The 21,781-nt window shown below is 44.6% G+C and overlaps 1 protein-coding gene across 1 annotated transcript; it reads left to right on the top strand.

Annotated features, from left to right (window-relative positions):
- The first annotated feature begins 2,664 nt into the window (after positions 1 to 2,664).
- On the top strand, positions 2,665 to 11,381 carry LOC120916266 (zonadhesin-like). The gene is made up of 4 exons (XM_040327142.1): positions 2,665 to 2,765; positions 6,093 to 6,145; positions 8,334 to 8,372; positions 10,848 to 11,381. The coding sequence occupies exons 2-4, from the start codon at positions 6,106 to 6,108 to the stop codon at positions 11,240 to 11,242; spliced, it is 474 nt and encodes a 157-aa protein (XP_040183076.1). The 5' UTR covers positions 2,665 to 2,765; positions 6,093 to 6,105; the 3' UTR covers positions 11,243 to 11,381.
- The last annotated feature ends 10,400 nt before the right edge of the window (positions 11,382 to 21,781 follow it).

Below are 21,781 nucleotides of genomic sequence, written 5' to 3'. Positions count from 1 at the left end.
TACATTGTCACCACTGTGCCATGCCATTAAACGCAGCCACTGTGCCATACATTGTCACCACTGTGCCATGCCATTAAACGCAGTCACTGTGCCATCCATTGTCACCACTGTGCCATGCCATTAAACGCAGCCACTGTGCCATACATTGTCACCACTGTGCCATGCCATTAAACGCAGCCACTGTGCCATACATTGTCACCACTGTGCCATCCATTGTCACCACTGTGCCATGCCATTAAACGCAGCCACTGTGCCATCCATTGTCACCACTGTGCCATCCATTGTCACCACTGTGCCCTTTAATGGTCGCCGCTGTGCCCTGTAAATTGCGTTCTCCCCCCTCGCCCGCCCGGCACTTACCTTTACTGGAGTCAGGCATCCACGTCCCACGATGTCTTCTCCCGCCCTCGATGACTGACAGGCGTCTCAGCCAATCAGGTTACAGGTAGCCAGAACCGGCCAACGTGATTGGCTGAGACGCCTGTCATCTTATTCAAGGGGCGTACAGTCTGTGCGCTCCGTGAATAAGCTTCCAGGACCAGATGGCTGTATTGGGAAAGCCTATCAGAGCCGTTGGCTTTGATAGACATTTCCCTACAGCCAACCAGCTGGCGTTATTCAGATGGCCGGACATTGAGCGCCGACCATCTGAATAACAGCGGCGAAAATAACATAGATTCGTGCAATGCATGAATCTATGTTATTTCACTCAGTGGCGGTGAGAGCCAGAGGGGGCGGCGCTCCAGCGCCCTCTATGGACGAACCGCCACTGCCTCTCAGAGTTACGACGGCGTAGTGCATATGAGATGCGCTACGCCGGTAGAAAGATGCGCCAAGCTACATGCATCTGGCCCATTTACTCTATCTACTTGTGATTGACGGGTGCAGGAGAGAGGGTAGGCGCTCCTGCTCCCTTTATGGACACACTGCCACTGATATCCATGCTCTCTGCCTGTTTGACAGGACCTCCCTTCCCAGTAAACAGCAATTGTAACCTTTCTTAATCAAAGCTGGCATTGTTTTGTACACAGAGAAAGATGACATTTTCAGCTGTAGAAAAAAAAGTAGTCTGACAGTGTTTATAAATAACACTTGCTTAGACACTATATAAATATACAATGTAACAGATTGTTACTTTGTATCATTCTGTTTATTCAACTGCAGATCAAAGGGATAAACCTTGAGCTGCAGATCGTTTTTTTTTTTAATAAAATGTTCCTCTGTTTAACCCCTTTATTAACTCTTTGATCTCCTTCCCCATTTAATTATTATTTTACTGCTGATTTTTTTTTTGTTTTTTTTTTTGTTCTTTTCTGTTTTATTAAAGCAGAGGTCCGCCCACAGCTGCAAACATTAAAAGCCAGCAGCTGCACATACTGTAGCTCCTGACTTTTAATAATCAAACACTTACCTGAGCTAGAGTCCAGCAATGCAGCTGATGTTTCCATCAGCTGTCGGGTGCATGTCGCCTCCATTGCGAGTGAAGCCTCGTACACACGACCGAGTTTCTTGGCAAAAACCAGCAAGAAACTTGCTGGGTTTTTGTTTTGCCGAGGAAACCGTGTGTACACTTTTCGACGAGGAAACCGTCGAAGATCTCGTCGGGCCAAAAAGAAAGCATGTCTTCTTTTTCCTCGACGGGAATGGGAAAATTTGGCTCGCCGAGATCCTCGGCGGCTTCACAAGGAACTCGACGAGCAAAACTATGTGTTTCGCCCGTCGAGTTCCTCGGACGAGTGTATGAGGCTTAAGGGAACACGGCAGTGTAGCCTTTCGGCTTCACGCCAGGAACTCTACTGCGCATGCATGAGGCTCCGCTCCTCTCTCCTACTGGCCTGGCGACAGGAGGAGGAGGAGGGAGGAGGAGGAAGCCCCAGCCGTGACATCAATACCTGCGGCTCAGGTATGCTGTCCCCCTCCCCCCGAAAGGTGGCAAATGTGGAACCGGAGGGGGGGGGGGTACAATGAGGGGATGTTTCACTCATTGACAAAACGTCTGATGCTCCACTGCCAAAAGGGTCCTGGAGCTTCTTTGGGGTACATACCATGCATAGGGTAGCCCATTTAAGGGAATGGGCAGCCCTAGCCGTGCATTAATGCATGAAAAACACCCCGAAAACTCAAGCTTAGCTTGGCTTAGGCTTAGGTGTAAATGGGGTCTAAAAGAAATATCCTGCTTGTTGTGTCTATACAGTAATTGAAGGGGCTCTCTCAAAACCACTACCTGTGAAAACACCAGCCTTATTTTTAACCACTTCAGCTCCGGATGAATGTACCCCCTTCCTGACCAGAGCACTTTTTGCAATTCCTGCATCAGTTTAACTGACAAGTGCGCGGTCGTGCGACGTGGCACCCAAACAAAATTGACGTCCTTTTTTTTCACCACAAATAGAGCTTTCTTTTGGTGGTATTTGATCACCTCTGCGTTTTTTTCTTTTTTTGCGCAATAAACTAAAAAATGGGCTACAATTTTGAAAAAAAAAAGCAATATTTATTTCCTTTTTGCTATACACAATCACAAACACATTCTGATCCTTGGGTGTGCCCGGGCATTAGGGTGTGCCCAGGCACATTCCGTGTGCACGCCTATGGTAATTACGCTATAGGCAACTTTTGGCAAGCATGTAACAAAAATTTACATACAATTAGTGGAGCAATATGGTGATTCAGCAATGACCGTATATATAAATAAGGATACAAGAACTCTATCCAGATGATCACCAGAGATAAGTTTGGATCTGACGTCGAGGGGTCAAGTCACACAGGTACGTTCTCTCATCTCTATGGGTCCAAACCTGGCCACAAACACAAGACACCAATAGTGTAAGTTGAGGACAGGATAATTTGGTTGGTTGTAGGCTGGTCGGTAAGTTGAGCTGGGAATTTTCTCGGTTTTATATGACATGCATCGCCCTTCCATGTGCTCCTTGCTGCAAAGGCCAGTTAAAGGTTGGGGGAGTTGCCATTTGTTTGTACTGTTGGAATACTGGTGAAGGGGTGCACTAGACACCTTTGCTGCCATTGTGCTATATGCTGCTGTCCAGTGTGCCCCTGTGCCTTTAAGGAGGGATGGGCACCCTCCAGGCTCATGTGCCTTCTGGCTATCCATTAGAGCTGCATTCTCAATTCTTTAAAGTACATTTTTCCCAAAAAATTGCAATTAAAACACCGCTGCACAAATACAGTGCAACAGAAAATATTGCAACAACATTATTATTATTATTCATATATATATATATATATATATATATATATATATTTTAATATGTTTGGGGGTTCTAAGTAATTTTCTAGCAAAAAAAAAATGATTTTAACTTGAAAAGAGCTGTCAGAAAAAGGTTTGGTGTTTAAGTGGTTAAACGTTCCTAATTTACATACAGAAGTCTATTCCTTGGATGTAAAAGTCAAATTGATACAATGTTTAGACTTAACATTCCACTGATAGAATGTTTTCAAAACTTGGCAGACTGCCCAGACTTGGCAGATTGCTCAGACTTTGAGGCTAGGTTCACACTGCTGCGAATTCAAAATCACTGTATAAAATGGCGATTTTACCGCGATTTCGGCTGCGATTTAAGAGACATCTGTGCAGTCTTCAATGTAAATCGCGGCCCGAAATCGCAAAAAGTAGTACAGGAACTAGTACTTTTTTAAATCGGTGCAGCGCCGCAGATGTGGCGTCGCACCAATTAGGACAGTGCCATTGCCGACAATTGCCGGCAAATGCCGCCGATTTGAGATGCGATTTGACATGTGAAATCGCATCTCAAATCGTACCCAGTGTGAACCTGGGCTGACTGTTGCCTGAGAGCAGAGAGAAAATTCTTTGCATATCAAATACTGTGAAACCCTGTGTCAAAATCTGCCTCCCGCCCCAGTGTGAAAGGGGCCTAACTAAACAAGCTCTTACATATTAAGAATGTAACCGTCTCTAGTTCATTTGCCGTGGGGGAAGGCGAGACTTAGGCCGCTTTCACACTGGGGCGGGAGGCGCGGTAGCGGTATAGCGCCGCTAAAAGTAGCGGCGCTATACCGTCGGAATTGCCGCGGGATTCGGCCGCTAGCGGTGCAGTATTTTACCCCCGCTAGCGGCCGTTAAAGGGTTAATACTGCCCGCAATGCGCCTCTGCAGAGGCGCATTGCGGGTGGTATTACCGCGGTTTCCCATTGTTTTGAATGGGAAAAAGCGGTGAAGGAGCGGTATACACACCGCTCTTCTCACCGCTCCAAAGATGCTGCTGACAGGAGATTTTTTTCTCTCCCGCCAGCGCATCGCCTTAGTGTGAAAGCCCTCCGGCTTTCACATTGAGGTTGCTGGGCAGCAGTATTTCAGGCAGTATAGCAGCGTGCTTGTAGTTCACTGCTGCAGATGGATGTTCGCTGGTGCTTGTAGCTCACCGCTGCAGATGGATGTTCGCTGGTGCTTGTAGCTCACCGCTGCAGATGGATGTTCGCTGGTGCTTGTAGCTCACCGCTGCAGATGGATGTTCGCTGGTGCTTGTAGCTCACCGCTGCAGGTGGATGTTGGCTGGTGCTTGTAGTTCACTGCTGCAGATGGATGTTCGCTGGTGCTTGTAGTTCACCGCTGCAGATGGATGTTCGCTGGTGCTTGTAGCTCACCGCTGCAGATGGATGTTCGCTGGTGCTTGTAGTTCACCGCTGCAGATGGATGTTCGCTGGTGCTTGTAGCTCACCGCTGCAGATGGATGTTCGCTGGTGCTTGTAGCTCACCGCTGCAGATGGATGTTCGCTGGTGCTTGTAGCTCACCGCTGCAGATGGATGTTCGCTGGTGCTTGTAGCTCACCGCTGCAGATGGATGTTCGCTGGTGCTTGTAGCTCACCGCTGCAGATGGATGTTCGCTGGTGCTTGTAGCTCACCGCTGCAGATGGATGTTCGCTGGTGCTTGTAGCTCACCGCTGCAGATGGATGTTCGCTGGTGCTTGTAGTTCACCGCTGCAGATGGATGTTCGCTGGTGCTTGTAGCTCACCGCTGCAGATGGATGTTCGCTGGTGCTTGTAGCTCACCGCTGCAGATGGATGTTCGCTGGTGCTTGTAGTTCACCGCTGCAGATGGATGTTCGCTGGTGCTTGTAGCTCACCGCTGCAGATGGATGTTCGCTGGTGCTTGTAGCTCACCGCTGCAGATGGATGTTCGCTGTTGCTTGTAGCTCACCGTTGCAGATGGATGTTCGCTGGTGCTTGTAGCTCACCGCTGCAGATGGATGTTCGCTGGTGCTTGTAGCTCACCGCTGCAGATGGATGTTCGCTGGTGCTTGTAGTTCACCGCTGCAGGTGGATGTTCGCTGGTGCTTGTAGCTCACCGCTGCAGATGGATGTTCGCTGGTGCTTGTAGCTCACCGCTGCAGATGGATGTTCGCTGGTGCTTGTAGCTCACCGCTGCAGATGGATGTTTGCTGGTGCTTGTAGTTCACCGCTGCAGACGGATGTTCGCTGGTGCTTGTAGCTCACCGCTGCAGATGGATGTTCGCTGGTGCTTGTAGCTCACCGCTGCAGATGGATGTTCGCTGGTGCTTGTAGCTCACCGCTGCAGATGGATGTTTGCTGGTGCTTGTAGTTCACCGCTGCAGATGGATGTACTACAGTAGAATCAGGCAAAGCGTAGTCTAGGCAAGCTGGGTCATACACAGGTAGATCAGTGTTCAAACGGTACCGAATCAGAAGCGAACAAACAGGGTCAAACGAGCCGGGTCATACACGAAGTACACAGAGCAGAATGTCAGGCTGATTCAAACAATGGTAACTCTGTCACAAGCACTGATTGGATGATGATACAGGTGATTTAAATGTGAGCTGGCCAATCACTGTTGTTTCCCAGGCAAAGGCTGTGTCAGGTGAGTTGTGCTGGGTCCTGTAAGGGATCCTCGTACTGACAGGTTTTAACGCCTCCACCTACCATCCAAAACGCAAAACAATTTTGCTTTTACATACTTTTTAATTAAACAGTCTTTCAAATTACACAATGTTCAGACGAGCAAGCAGAGAACTAATTACATTAAGTTTATAATAAATTGTCTACTCCCAGTATTGGTGGTTAATGAGTTGACTTGTATCACGTCTCTTTAATTCTAGCATCCGATACAAAATGAGGACTTACCAACTTGCACTGCCTTTGATGGCTCTAGGTACGTGGGATTTACTTTTCCAATGAATGGTTTATATTTTTAAAGTTGAAATCTAGGCAAAAAATTTATGCAGTTCTGTAATCGTACATTTTTAACAGTTTTTAATGGGAAAAAAAATGGGGTAGATTCACTACAGACAAATAGACTGGCACTTTGGAAGTGCAGTTGCACCAAAGCTTAGTAAATGAGGTAAAGCTTCACTTTACAAAGAATACACAATCACATGCAAGAAAAAAAAAACAGCATTTTTGCTTGCACATGATTGGACGATGGATGTCAGCAAGGCTCCCCCTCAGAGCCGCCATCAGGGGGGTACAGTCAGTACACCTGTAAGGGGCCCGGAGGTCCCCAGGGGCCTGGGTGGCAACCCCCTTTAAAAAAAAAAGGGGGGTCCAGAGGTCCCCAGGGCCCCAGATGGCAACCCACCCTTTTTTTTATTTATTTTGGGCTAGATTCAGGTAGAGCTGCGCATTGTTACGGCGGCGCAGCGTATCGTATTTACGCTGCGCCGCCGTAAGTTAGAGAGGCAAGTGCTGTATTCACAAAGCACTTGCCTCCTAACTTACGACGGCGTAGCGTAAATGGGGCTGGCGTAAGCGCGCCTAATTCAAATGAGGATGAGGGGGGGGGCGTGTTTTATTTAAATTAATGGTGACCCCTCGTATTTTAAGTTTTTTTACGAACGGCGCATGCGCCATTCGTGAAAGAATCCCAGGGGCAGATCCACAAAGAGAGTACGCCGGCGTACTTTCAAATTTCCCGCGTCGTATCTTTGGTTTGAATCCTCAAACCAAGATACGATGGCATCTGGGTTAGATCCGGCAGATCTTAGATGCAATACTTCGGTACAAGCGGCCGTCGCATTCTGTTACGTCATCTCTAGTCTGCTTTTTCCGGCGTATAGTTACAGCTGCTGTTTTGTGGCATATAGTTAAACCTGCCATGTTAAGTATGGCCGTCGTAAGCCGTCCGTGAATCGGAATGGACGTAATTTACGTCCACGTCAAAACAATGACGTCCTTGCGATGTCATTTAGCGCAATGCACGGCGGGAAATTTAGGGACGGCGCAAATGAAACACGCCCCCCCTACTCGCCGATTTGAATTAGGCGCCGTTACGCCGTGAGAGATACACTACGCCGCCGTAACTTACAACGCGAATTCTTCCAGGATTCAAAACTAAAAAAGTAAGTTATGGCGGCGTAGCGTATCTCAGATACATTGCGCCGGGGCAGATCTTTGTGGATCTGCTCCTTAGTGCGCATGCTCGAAATTCCGCCGCAAATCGTCATTGCTTTCGACGCGACCGTAAATTACGTCCAGCCCTATTCGCGAACAAATTACACAAACGACGTCAAAAATTCAAAATTTGAAGCGAGAACGACGTCCATACTTAACATTGGCTGCGCCTCCTAATAGCAAGAGTAACCTTACGCCGAAAAAGCCTAACGTAAACGACGTAATCAAATTGCGCCGGTCGTACGTACGTTTGTGAATCGGCGTATCTAGGTCATTTGCATATTCTACGCCGAAAACAACGGAAGCGCCCCTAGCGGCCAGCGTAAAATTGCACGCGATTATACGCCGCCGTATTCAAGTTACGTTGACGGAGGAAGCCTATTTTTTAAACGTATCTGCCTTTGAGAATCAGCGTAACGATACGACGGCGCAGATTTGAAATTACGGCGGCGTATCTTGTTGCTGAATCTAGCCCTTATATTTTATTTTTTATTAAAGGGACAATTGTTTTTTTTCTTCTGAGAAATCCTCACTTCCTGTTCTTCTGTCTGTAACTCCACACAGTAATGCGAGGCTTTCTCCCTGGTGTGGAGTGTCGTGCTCGCCCCCTCCCTTGGACTACAGGAGAGTCAGGATGCCCACTAATACACAGCTCCTTTCCCTATCTGCAAAGTAGAGGGCGTCTTGACTCTCCTGCTCGCCCCCTCAGGAGGCTTTCTCCACACCAGGGAGAAAGCCTTGCATTACTGTGTGGAGTTACAGACAGAAGAACAGGAAGTGAGGATTTCTCAGAAGAAATAAGGACATTTAAAAGCAAAATGGAAGGATGAGGTAAGTGAAGGAGGACTGCACTAAGGTAAAGGAAGATATTTAGGGAAAAAAAAATTACCTTTACAACCCCTTTAAGTGAAACATATGACTAAATATTCTAATTTCTGAATTCTTTACAGCTCTCACTATGGTTTTTGTGGACAAAACTGCAGCTGCAGGTAAGAATATATATTTTAGAATGTAGAATGTTACCTGTGATTCTTTAACCACTTCAGCCCCCACTTGCGATTCGGCACTGCGTCGCTTTAACTGACAATTGCGCAGTCGTGCGACGTGGCTCCCAAACAAAATTGACGTGCTTTTTTCCCCCCACAAATAGAGCTTTCTTTTGGTGGTATTTGATCACCTCTGCGGTTTTTATTCTTTGTGCTATAAAGAAAAATAGAGCGACAATTTTGAAAAAAAATGCAATATTTTTTCCTTTTTGCTAAAATAAATATCCCCAAAAAATATATCAAAAAACTTTTTTTCCCCTCAGTTTAGGCCGATACGTATTCTTCTACATATTTTTGGTAAAAAAAATCGCAATAAGCGTTTATCGATTGGTTTGCGCAAAAGTTATAGCGTCTACAAAATAGGGGATAGTTTTATGGCATTTTTATTAATAATATTTTTTTTACTAGTAATGGCGGCGATCTGCGATTTTTATCATGACTGCAACATTATGGCGGACACATCGGACACTTCTAGCACTATTTTGGGACCATTTACATTTATACAGATACAAAAATGCACTGATTACTGTATAAATGAGACTGGCAGGGAAGGGGTTAACCACTAGGGGGGCTAGGAAGGGGTTAAGTGTGTCCTAGGGAGTGATTATAACTGTTAGGGGGTGGGGCTTACTGTGACACGACGCTGATCGTTGCTCCCGATGAAAAAGGAGCAGACGATCGCTGTCCTGTGACTAGGCAGAACAGGGAGATGCCTTGTTTACACCCGTTCTGTCGCTCTGTGACACGATCGCGGGACATCAAGTTTGCGGGTCCCACGGGCACAGTCACAGAGATCTTTATATATATATATATATATATATATATATATATATATATATATATATATATATATAAAAAAAAAATTATAAAAAAAAGGGGGACCTCTGGGCCCTTTAATAAAAAAAAGTATATATATATATTAAAAAAAAGATTTTTTATAAAAATAAAAAAAGGGGGACCTTTGGGCCCTTTAATAAAATATATATATATATATATATATATATATATATATATATATATATATATATATTTTTTTTTATATAAAAATAAAAAAGGGGGACCTCCGGGCCCTTTAATAAAAAGGAAAAAAAAGAAATAAAAAATTATATATATATATATATATATATATATATATATATATATATATATATATATAATTTTTTATTTCTTTTTTTTCTTTTTATTAAAGGGCCCGGAGGTTCCCCCTTTTTTATTTTTATATAAAAAAATTAATATATATATATATATATATAAAAGGGGGGGGGTTGCCACCCGGGGCCCTCTGGGCCCTTTTAGTAAAAACAAAAAAATTAAATAAAAAATATGTAAAAAATAAATATTTTTTTTTTAATTAAAAAAAGAAAAGAAAAAAGGGGGGGAGTCACCATCTGGGCCCCTTACAGGTGTACTGCCTGTACCCTCCTGATAGCGGCCATGATCAGCACTTAAAAAATAAAACCCCTGGCCTCTGTAATTCATATGCCCGGTGACACGAAGGGGGTGAATAGGGGGCGGCCGCGGCGGCACTTTATAGATCCATGCTATGCATGAATCTATCCATTATGCATATAGGGGGTGGCGAGGATAGGTGGGGGCGGCGCCTCTAATGGACGGGCCGCCCCTGACTTTGGTCCTGAAAAAGAAAGATAAGTTAAAATCATAGGGGTAGATCCACAGAGAATTTCTGGCGGAATTTCGAATCCTCAACGATTTTGCGCCGTAAGTTACGGCGGCGTAGTGTATTTCTGGCGGCGGAATTCAAATCGGCGATCAGGAGGCGGGTTTCATTTAAATGAAGCGCGTCCCCGCGCCAAATGAACTGCGCATGCGTCGTCCAGAAATTTCCCGCCGTGCATTGCGCTAAATGACGTCGCTAGGACGTCATTTTTTTAACTTAGACGTGAGTTACGTCCATCCCGATTCACGGACAACTTACGCAAAAAAAAAAAAATCTAATTTCGACGCGGGAACGACGGCCATACTTAACATGGCAAGTCTATCTATACGCCGCAAAATACCAGCTTTAACTATACGCCGGAAAAAGCCGACTAGAGACGACGTAAGAGAATGCGTCGGCCGCGCGTATGTTCGTGGATCGTTGGAAATAGCTAATTTGCATACCCGACGCGGAAAACGACAAGAACGCCACCCCATAGGAAGTTGATTTTTGCACCCTTGAATATAGACAAATTGGTCAGTTCACCCTGCAATTTACAACTTCCTAGCTCAATTTTTTCTGGGTAAGGCTCAATACTTATCAGCACCACCTCGTATCTGGAACAGGAAGTGAAGAAAAATTTCCCCAATAGACAAAAGAAAAAAAAATCTAGAAGGGGTTTCAAACTTTCAGTACTCTGCCAAAAATGTAATGTATCTTGTATATTTGCTTTAATGTTTCTTTTTTTTCGCCATTTATAGCTGACTGTCCACCTAACCAAGTACCGGGCTGCAACCCGTGTGGAATGCCGCACTGCTCCGACATTGCAAATCCACCCCGTTATATATGTTTGGGTTGTATGTTAGATGGCTGCATCTGCAAGCCAGGCTATTACTTTCAGGACGACAAATGTGTCCCAACATCTCAATGCAGAATTAAGTGTCCAGAAAACACGGTCTTCAAAGCCTGCTCCAAGACACCCATCGCCTGCGGCCAATTGTTTTCCAAGGAAGAGAATGCGAAGCCGTGTGCGCCTCGCTGCGTATGCAAACCCGGATATATTCTGTCTAAAGAAGGCAGCAAGGAATGTATCCCAATAAGAAAGTGCAAGGGCTCAGGACACAGTAGGCCTGATGTTTATACCTCTGACCAATAGATGTCACTGTTTGCAGTTGCTTTATAATACTTTCTATGCTCTGTCATGTTAATTCCATTTCCTGTTCCTGTTCTTGTTATTATTAACGTGTGTGTTTTATGGATGCCTGAATTTGTTAATAAAAAGCACGTTATAATAACTACTTTGTCTCCGAGACTAAACAATACAACAGTTGGATGCTAAGGAGGATCTTCAACAATATGTTGATTTGTTTGGTACAAAGATGTACAGAATATTATGGAATATTATGGACAATAAATAAAACAATTTAGTCCACTGTGTACTTTCTAACCACTTGCCGACCAGCGCACAAACTTATACGTCGACAGAGATGGTTATGTGTTTGTTTATAACAGCAGAGGTGATAAAATACCACCAAAAGAAAGCTCTATTTGTGGGGATTTTTTTTTTTGGGGTACAACGTCACACGACCGCGCAATTGTCAGTTAAAGTAACGTAGTCCTGAATCGAAAAAAATGGCCTGGTCAGGAAAGGGGGGGGGGTTAACATTCCAGAGCTGAAGTGGTTAAGATGTCAGAAAAAAATATTAACCGCTTAAAGACCGGGTCACGCATATATATACATCGACACAGTGCCTCCTGTGGGCAGACCGACGTGTATATATATATAGTCCCCTTTAAGATGCGGCATTGTGGGCGCCCACACCCGCCGCGAGCTCCGTGAGTCCGAACACGGGTGTCCCGCGCACTCGATGTCCTTGGGGATACCCGCGATCGTCTCACGGAGAGGAAGAGCGCTTAAACAAGCCTTTCCCCTTTCTTCCTAGTGACAGGACACTCATCACAGCTCCCTGTAATCAAGAGCAGCGATCAGTGTCATGTCACAGTAAGCCCCGCCCCCACACAGTTAGAATCACTCCCTAGGACACACTTAACCCCTTCAGTGCCCCCTACTGGTTAACCCCATTCACTGCCAGTGTCATTTTTACATTAATCGGTGCATTTTTATAGCACTGATCGCTGTATCGATGACAATGGTCCCAAAATAGCGTCAAAAGTGTCCGATGTGTCCGCCGTAATGTCGCAGTCACGATAAAAAACGCTGATCGCCTCCATTACTAGAAAAAAAAATATTAATAAAAATGCCATAAAACAGTCCCCTATTTTGTAGCCGCTATAACTTTTGCAATAAACGCTTATTGCGATTTTTTTTTTTTTTTTTACCAAAAATATGTAGAAGAATACGTATCGGCCTAAACCGAAGAAAACATTTTTTTATGTTTTTTGGGGATATTTATTATAGCAAAAAGTACAAAATATTTCTTTTTTTTTTTTTTTAAATTGTCGCTCTATTTTTGTTTATAGCGCAAAAAAAATAAAAACCGCAGAGGTGATCAAATACCACCAAAAGAAAGCTCTATTTGTGGGGAAAAAACAGGCGTCAATTTTGTTTGGGAGCCACGTCGCACGACCGCGCAATTGTCAGTTAAAACGACGCAGTGCCGAATCGCAAAAAGTGCTCTGGTCATGTGCATACCCGACGCGGAAAACGACGCGAACTCCACCCAGAGGACGCCGAAGTATTGCACCTAAGATCCGAAGGCGTACGCCTGTCGGATCTAACCCAGATGCCGTCGTATCTTGGTTTGAGGATTCAAACTAAGGATACGACGCGGGAAATTTGAAAGTACGCCGGCGTATCAGTAGATACGCCGGCGTACTCGCTCTGTGGATCTGCCCCATTAATTTTAGGCAAAACATTTGTTTCCTTTACAACTCCTTTAACTTTAAATTTCAATGTCTTTTGTGTACATCATTCATCAGATAGTACACCTCATTGTTACACAGGGGTGAAGCTGACATAGTAACTGTAGCACACAATGCAGGGGCACAACAACCTTACAGGTGAAAAATCGATCAACTCCCCTGATAGGATGCTGGCCGATCTTGAAATGTATCAGTTTAACTCAGAAGGTAACAAAGGTGAGTGCTATTTATTCCTCCAATCCTTCGTGTTTCTTTACCAAAAAGATACTTATTGTGTTTGTGATTCCAAAAGATATTTTTCAAAAGGAAACTGTTACATTTTTAATGTTACCAACCTAAAATGACTTTGAAATTGTTTTTCCACTGAGCCACATATTCGAAAGACACACGGGAATTGGCACAAGACTTTTTGCTTATTAGTTATACCTCAAACAATTTTGAAAAATTTAATATAGGCATTATTTATATTTATTTTGTTCACCTTTTGCATACATAGGTGGTTTCTTGATAGTTTATAAATTACTGAAAACCCATAGTTCTTTCCAGTGATTAAATGTTTTCTTTGTATTCCCTTTTTAAAGGTAATTATGTTAAAAATGTAACTAAAGTAAACAAAAGGAAAAAAAGAAAAAAAAAAAAACATTTGCTGTGTTTAATTTCTAGATTATTAACAGAGTTAAAAAAAAATGAAATGGAAAATCTTCTGCTATCTATTTATAACAGGTAAGATAACGTTTTAATATTTATTTAAAACATTTTAATATTAATGAAAAAGTCCTCAATATTTAATAGACATGTGCACACTGAAATTTTTCGTTTCGTAATTTCGTTTTCGTCCAAAAATTGTATTTATTTAGTTACTCCCGAAATTCGTTTTTATTTATTTAGTTTTTCGTAAAAAAAAATGCATTCGTCCGAAAATCCAAATTAAGGTCGAATCTGTCATTGAAGGCTTATGGGGCCAGATTCACATATAACTGCGGCCGCGTAACGTATTGTCTATACGTTACACCGCCGCAAGTGTTCAGCGCAAGTGCCTGATTCACCAAGCACTTGCGTGTAAACTTACGGCGGTGTAAGGTAAAGGCGTCCGGCGCAAGCCCGCCTAATTCAAATGGGGCGTGTACTATTTAAATTAGGCGCGCTCCCGCACCGGACGTACTGCGCATGCTCCGTTTTGAAATCGTGCTTTGCACGAAGTGCAGTCATTTTTTGGAACGGCAACGTGCGTAACGTACTTTCGTATTCCCGGACGTCTTAGGCAAAAAAAAAAAAATTTGAAATTCGACGCGGGAATGACGGCCATACTTTAACATGGCTCGTCTAAATTTAAGCCATGTTAAAGCAGCCGTAACTTTGCGATGGGAAAAAACGACTAGCGATGACGTAACGAACGCAAAAACCTTCGTGGATCGCCGTAAAACCTCATTTGCATACCCGACGCTGGAAAACGACGCAAACTCCACCCAGCGGCGGCCGAAGTATTGCAGCCTAAGATCCGAAGGCGTACGAAGCCGTAAGCCTGTCGGATCTTAGCCAAAAGCCGCCGTATCTTGTTTGTGAATCACAAATTAAGATACGATGCGGCAAATTTGAAAATACGCCGGAGTATCAGCAGATACGACGGCCATACTTAACATTGAGGATGCCTCATAACAGCAGCTTTAACTATACGCCGGAAAAAGCCGAACGCAAACGACGTAAACAAAATGCGCCGGACGGTCGTACGTTCGTGGATCGCCGTAACTAGCTAATTTGCATACTCGACACGGAATTCGACGGAAACGCCACCTAGCGGCCACCGAAAAATTGCAGCTTAGATCCGACGGCGTACTAAGACGTATGCCTGTCGGATCTAGCCGAGATGCCGGCGTATCTTGTTTTGAGGATACAAAACAAAGATACGACACGCAAAATTTTAAATTACGCCGGCGTATCAATAGATACGCCGGCGTAATTTCTTTGTGGATCTGCCCCATTGCGTCTACTGTATTTCTTCATGCTTAAAACAATACTGACATGCATCATGTTGTAACAAAATGATCATTTAAAAAATTATTAAAAAGGCACAAAATAGGCATTATATAGAAATATTTCAGCGTTGAATTTTTTTACTGGGATCTCCGTGTTTACATGTGACCGGCCGTGATTGCACACAGCCGATCACATGGTTAAAGAGCCGCCTTCAGGGTCGCGCCGCATCCTAGCAACGCGGCGTTGGCTAGGATCGCCGCGCTGTGCACCCTCGTGGGTGCTCGAGAGCGGTCGCTTTGGGAAGCCGTCATATGACGTCCACCCAGAACAAGAGCCGCACCGCCCAGCTGTCATTTGACGGTGTTTGGGGGTGTTTGGCCCAACTCTACTAGCATGTCTTTGGAGTGCCCAAGGAAACTCCAAGCAGGTAGTGCCATGGTTGGGCTTTTCTTTTTTGACTGGTATGTAAATCTGATCAACCTAAAATGTAATATATTTGTTTTTGGCCCTTTCCTTTTTCCTTTTCTTTTTTTCGTTTTCTTTTAATTCTATATTTTATTTTATATATATTTTATATATATTTTTTTACAAACAAACAAACATAATTCAATTGCATGCACATCACAAGTACAGCATGTCACAGATCAATTCCTTTTTCTTTTTATTTACATAAACTGATGTTTGACAACATTGTTCGTAAAATATTTATTTTCCAACTAAAGATCCACAATACTTAAATAATAGTACACTCCGGTGCCCTTTGTTGTAATATTTAATTACCATCTTGATTTTTGATTTACAGCTCTGGCAAGCTGCCGAGGCCAAGGTTATTCTTCTTCGGAAAGAAATGAAAGTAGCAGTAAAGGTATTGTCTATTATGGATAATATGCCGCCCAGAAAACTGGGTTCCTGAGTTGGCTTTTGGTTTTAGGCGGGGGTGGCAAGAGTTGCAATTTCTGTGCACACAAAGAAGGTCAATTTTCCTTATTTAGCCAATATAAAAAAAAAAAATTACATCTACAGTGCGTAGTGGGACCTGAACTATTGGTTCAATGGGATGGCAGGAAATCTTCCTCTGACCTAGTCTTAAATACATTTGAATTTTGTTAGCAAGCTCTATGCTAAAGTGTTTCTAAAGGCAGGAGAATTTTAGTTTTATTTTGTAAATCCTCGTGTTTTTTCACCTTAATGCAGGGGTGGCCAAACTTTTTTCAAAGAGGGCCATATTTGATGAAGTGAACATGCGTGAGGGCCGACTAGTTTGCCTGACATTCTTTGAACCATTAAAATTTGGTCTACACTGCCCAACAAGAATTCTCTTGCCTTTGTGGCAGTCCATCACAGATCCCCAGTCCATCACAGATCCCCACTCCATCCCCACTCCATCACAGATCCCCACTCCATCCCCACTCCATCACAGATCCCCACTCCATCCCCACTCCATCACAGATCCCCACTCCATCACAGATCCCCACTCCATCACAGATCCCCACTCCATCCCCACTCCATCACAGATCCCCACTCCATCACAGATCCCCACTCCATCACAGATCCCCACTCCATCCCCACTCCATCACAGATCCCCAGTCCATCCCCACTCCATCACAGATCCCCACTCCATCCCCACTCCATCACAGATCCCCACTCCATCCCCACTCCATCACAGATCCCCAGTCCATCCCCACTCCATCACAGATCCCCACTCCGTCACAGATCCCCACTCCATCACAGATCCCCACTCCATCCCCACTCCATCAGAGATCCCCACTCCAATACAGATCCCCACTCCATCACAGATCCCCACTCCATCCCCACTCCATCACAGATCCCCAGTCCATCCCCACTCCATCACAGATCCCCACTCCATCCCCACTCCATCACAGATCCCCAGTCCATCCCCACTCCATCGCAGATCCCCACTCCATCACAGATCCCCACTCCATCCTCACTCCATCACAGATCCCCAGTCCATCCCCACTCCATCACAGATCCCAACTCCATCACAGATCCCCAGTCCATCCCCACTCCATCACAGATCCCCAGTCCATCCCCACTCCATCACAGATCCCCACTCCATCCCCACTCCATCACAGATCCCCACTCCATCCCCACTCCATCACAGATCCCCAGTCCATCCCCACTCCATCACAGATCCCCACTCCGTCACAGATCCCCACTCCATCACAGATCCCCACTCCATCCCCACTCCATCAGAGATCCCCACTCCAATACAGATCCCCACTCCATCACAGATCCCCACTCCATCCCCACTCCATCACAGATCCCCAGTCCATCCCCACTCCATCACAGATCCCCACTCCATCCCCACTCCATCACAGATCCCCAGTCCATCCCCACTCCATCGCAGATCCCCACTCCATCACAGATCCCCACTCCATCCTCACTCCATCACAGATCCCCAGTCCATCCCCACTCCATCACAGATCCCAACTCCATCACAGATCCCCAGTCCATCCCCACTCCATCACAGATCCCCAGTCCATCCCAGATCCCCAGTCCATCACAGATCCCCAGTCCATCCCAGATCCCCAGTCCATCCCAGATCCCCAGTCCATCACAGATCCCCAGTCCATCACAGATCCCCAGTCCATCCCCACTCCATCACAGATCCCCAGTCCATCAAAGATCCCCACTCCATCAAAGATCCCCACTCCATCACAGATCCCCACTCCATCACAGATCCCCACTCTATCACAGATTCCCACTCCATCCCCACTCCATCACATATCCCCACTCCATCACAGATCCCCACTCCATCACAGATCCCCACTACATCCCAGATACCCAGACCATGCCAGATCCCCAGTCCATCACAGATCCCCAGTCTATCACAGATCCCCAGTGCATCACAGATCCCCAGTGCATCACAGATGCCCAGTGCATCACAGATGCCCAGTCCATCCCCACTCCATCACAGACCCCCCCAATCACAGAGCCTACTTCATAGACCCCACTCCATCTCAGACCTCTCCCCCATTACAGACTCCCTCCCCCATAACAGACTCCCTCTTCCATTACAGACTCCCTCCCCCATTACAGACTCCCTCCCCCATAACAGACTATCTCAATATTAGACTCAGACTGTCCCTTTCATCAAGGCAGCATTCCCCCTCCCCACACTACCCTACCTCAATCACATAAGCCGGAAAGCACGCATGGCAGGTCCAGACAAAGGGCGGGACTTTTCAAGTTAAAGGCGGGTGATTGGTTGTTGGGACCGCCCCACTGTCTAGCAACCAATCACCTGCTTTGTAACTTGAAAGATCCCGCCCTTTGTCCGGACCTGCAGGGCTTCCAGGGCTTCTGTGAATAAGGTGTGTGGGGAGGGGGAGACCTGCCGTGCCTCCCATGTAATGAATGATGTTAGCGGTGGGCAGGATTCGGCCCGCGATGCACCATTTAGTGATAAAAGTTATATATCTTTTGTGGCCCCGGTGCTGGGAGATCGTTGGGGGCCACGAAAGATATATATGTCCAGACAACCAGGCGGGCCGTTCAAAACCTGGAACGTGGGCCGCGATTGGCCCGCGGGCCAGACTTTGGACATGCCTGCCTTAATGCGTCCTATGCTTAGCCAGGGACTGTGGAGGCAACTGGTATGTATACTGTATAAGGAAGATGACAAACATATAATAACTGTGCTGTTTTTGAACACAGCGTGTCCACCTGGCATGGAAATGTCCATTTGTGCAGGGTGCTGGTCCAAATGTCCAACGGAAGGAATTGTCTGCGAGAAAAAAGACTGCGAAGAGGGCTGCGCTTGTAAAGAGGACGGATACCTGAGACACAATGAGATGTGCATTCCAGCTTATCAGTGCCCCTTCATTCCCAAAGAAGGTAAAAGATTAACCTATTAACCACTTCAGCCCCGGAAGGTTTACCCCCTTCATGACCAGGCCATTTTTTTTTGGCGAAACAGAGCTACGTTATTTTAACTGACAATTGCGCGGTCGTGCGACAATGTACCCAAATATAATTGACTTCCTTTTTCCCCCCACAAATAGAGCTTACTTTTGGTGGTATTTGATGATATGACCAGGGGGGGGTGTTTCATTTAAATGAAGCGCGTCCCCGCGCCGAATGAACTGCGCATGCGCCGTCCCGAAATTTCCCACCGTGCATTGCGCTAATTGACGTCGCTAGGACGTAATTTTTTTTTAACTTAGACATGAATTACTTCCTTTCCTATTCACGGACGACTTACACAAAAAAAAAAATCAAATTAAACGCGGGAACGACGGCCATACTTAACATGGCAAGTCTAACTATACGCCGCAAAACACCAGCTTTAACTATACGCCAGAAAAAGCCAACTAGAGACGACGTAAGAGAATGCGACGGCTGCGCGTACTTTCGTGGATCGTCGGAAATAGCTTATTTGCATACCCGACGCGGAAAACGACTCGAACTCCAACCAGCGGACGCCAAAGTATTGCATCTAAGATCCGAAGGCGTAAGAAGCCATACGCCTGTCGGATCGAAACCCAGAAGCCGTCGTATCTTGGTTTGAGGATTCAAACTAAAGATACGACGCGGGAAATTTGAAAGTACGCCGGAGTATCAGCAGATACGCCGGCGTACTCTCTCTGTGGATCTGCCCCTTAGCCCTTATATCTTCCTTTTCAACTCCAGTTCATGTCCCCATATTATTTTTTCTTCCTACCTTGTTCCTAAAGCAAGAAACAGCTTATGTTACTTCCTGTGACTTCAACAAGCTTGTAAAATTTTTGCTGGGGCAGCTACTGGGAGGTGATTTCCTACTGACATAGACACGCCCCCAGAACTACATCTCCAAAGAGCCCTTTTCATGCACACAGAAGAAATCAGAAAACTTGAACTCATGTTTTTTTCTCCTATACTAATTTTAAGGTGACAAATGTCCAGGGGGCATGGTGTGGAGTTCCTGCTCGGGCTGCGATGACTACTGCAAAATCGAGGGGAATAAATGTGTCCAGGGCTGCAGGATAGGCTGTGTTTGTGAGAAGAAAGACCATCGCATGTATTATAGAAAATGTCGGAGTAAATACGCATGTCAACAAGAGTACCCTTTAGGTAAGATGCCCAGACTTTTGGAGAAAAAAAACAAAAAATAAATGTTATCTGTAGTTTCAGCTCTGGATTAACCACTTTATAACCGCGCCTATTCTGGCGCTTCTCGCCTTCATGTAAAAATCACAATTTTTTTGCTAGAAAATTAATCAGAACCCCCAAACATGATATATTTTTTTTTTTAGCAGACACCCTAGAGAATAAAATCTTACAGATTACAGATTACAGTACTGTATGAAATAAATACACACCCCTAGTGGTCTGCCCTGTGTCCTGCATGTGTTTTATATAGTGCTTTTAGAGCAGCTAGGAAACAGCGATAATAAATTAGAATCACTTGCAGAATTAAATGATAGCGATTTGTGGGGAAATTCGTCATCAAACACTGAAAGTAATGACAGTGACAATTCTGCAACTGAGCAAATTTCAGTGTTAAAATTATATTATTGAATACTTTTATTATTATTATATTATTGTTTGTTATAATTATTTATGGTCAGGGCCGTCATCAGGAATTTTGGGGGCCTTACACAGCTTCAGGCATGGGCCCCCCCCTGGAGCAGAGAACCGGGGGGGTGTGTTGCAAGTTGAGAAGTGGGGGGGAGTGTCGTAAGTTGAGAAGCAGGGGGGTGACGCAAGTTGAGAAGTGGGGGGGGGTGACGCAAGTTGAGAAGTGGGGGGGGGGTGACGCAAGTTGAGAAGTGGGGGGCCGCTGCAAATCGAGAAAATGGGGGGGGGGGAGCTGTCGCCGCAAATTATGGTTGGGGGGCTTTGGGTGCTGACGAACAAGAACAATAAAAAATTTAAAAAGGGGGGATGCCATCCGGGGCCCTGGGGACCACCGGGCCCCTTAGAGGTCGGGGGGGGGGGGGGCTTTGGGTGCTGACTAAAAAAAAAATAAGGTGGAAGGAAAATTAGATGAAAAGGAAAATTAATAAATTAATAGAAAAAAAAAGGGAATGGAAAGAAAAAGAAAGGGAAAAAGAAATTAAAAGTAATTGAACAAAAAAAAAATGATATGGAAAAGCAAATAAAAAGAAAGGGAAATTAAAAGGGGAAAGGAATAGAAAAGCAAAGGAAATGAGAAAAAAAAGAGAAAGGGGAATTAAAAGGGAAAGGAATAGAAAAGCAAAGAGAATGAGAAAAAAGAGAAAGGGGAATTAAAAGTTAAAAAAAGGAAAATAAAAAGGTACAGGAAATAAAAATAAAAGGAAAATGAAAAGGGAAATAAAAGAAAAAGGGAAATTAAATAGAAAGAAAAAGCAAAAGAGATAAAAAAAAGTAAAAGGGGAAAAAGGAAAGAAAAATGAAAAGGAAAGAAAAAGGAAAACAAAAGAATATGGAAAGGAAATGGAACATTAAAAGGAAAGGCATAGGAAAAGGAACTGAAAAGGAAAAATAAAAATAAAAGGAAAGGGAAATGAGATACAAAGAAACTAAAAAGGAATATAAAAGGAAAGGAAAAAAAAGGAAAAGGAAGAGAAAGAAAACAAAATCACAAAGCAAATAAAAAAGGAAAACAAAATTAAGAAAATGTAAAGGAAAGGACAAAGCAAATTAAAAGGACAGAGAAAATACAAAGGAAATTATAGTAAGGGAACATGTGATGAAAAGGAAAAGAAAAGAAAGAGAACAGGAAGTGAAAAGGAAAATGGAAAAATAAGGAAAAGTAAATGAAAGGAAAAGGAAAAAAGTTAATTAAAATGAAAAAGAAGGAAAGGGAAAGGAAAATCAAAGGAGATGAAATAGAAAAGGACATGAAAAAAAA

The sequence above is a fragment of the Rana temporaria genome, chromosome 10 (genome assembly GCF_905171775.1).
Source record: "Rana temporaria chromosome 10, aRanTem1.1, whole genome shotgun sequence".
Classification (NCBI taxonomy): domain Eukaryota; kingdom Metazoa; phylum Chordata; class Amphibia; order Anura; family Ranidae; genus Rana; species Rana temporaria.
Note: the sequence above shows the minus strand (reverse complement) of the source record. Positions and strands in the feature narration are given on the sequence as shown.

What these genes read in the sequence shown, in the direction of transcription:
- LOC120916266 (XM_040327142.1), top strand. Translation starts at nt 6,106, where the DNA reads ATGAGGACTTACCAACTTGCACTGCCTTTGATGGCTCTAG. An exon ending in ACTGCCTTTGATGGCTCTAG is followed by an intron (nt 6,146 to 8,333) that starts GTACGTGGGATT and finishes AATTCTTTACAG; the next exon opens with CTCTCACTATGGTTTTTGTG. An exon ending in GGACAAAACTGCAGCTGCAG is followed by an intron (nt 8,373 to 10,847) that starts GTAAGAATATAT and finishes CGCCATTTATAG; the next exon opens with CTGACTGTCCACCTAACCAA.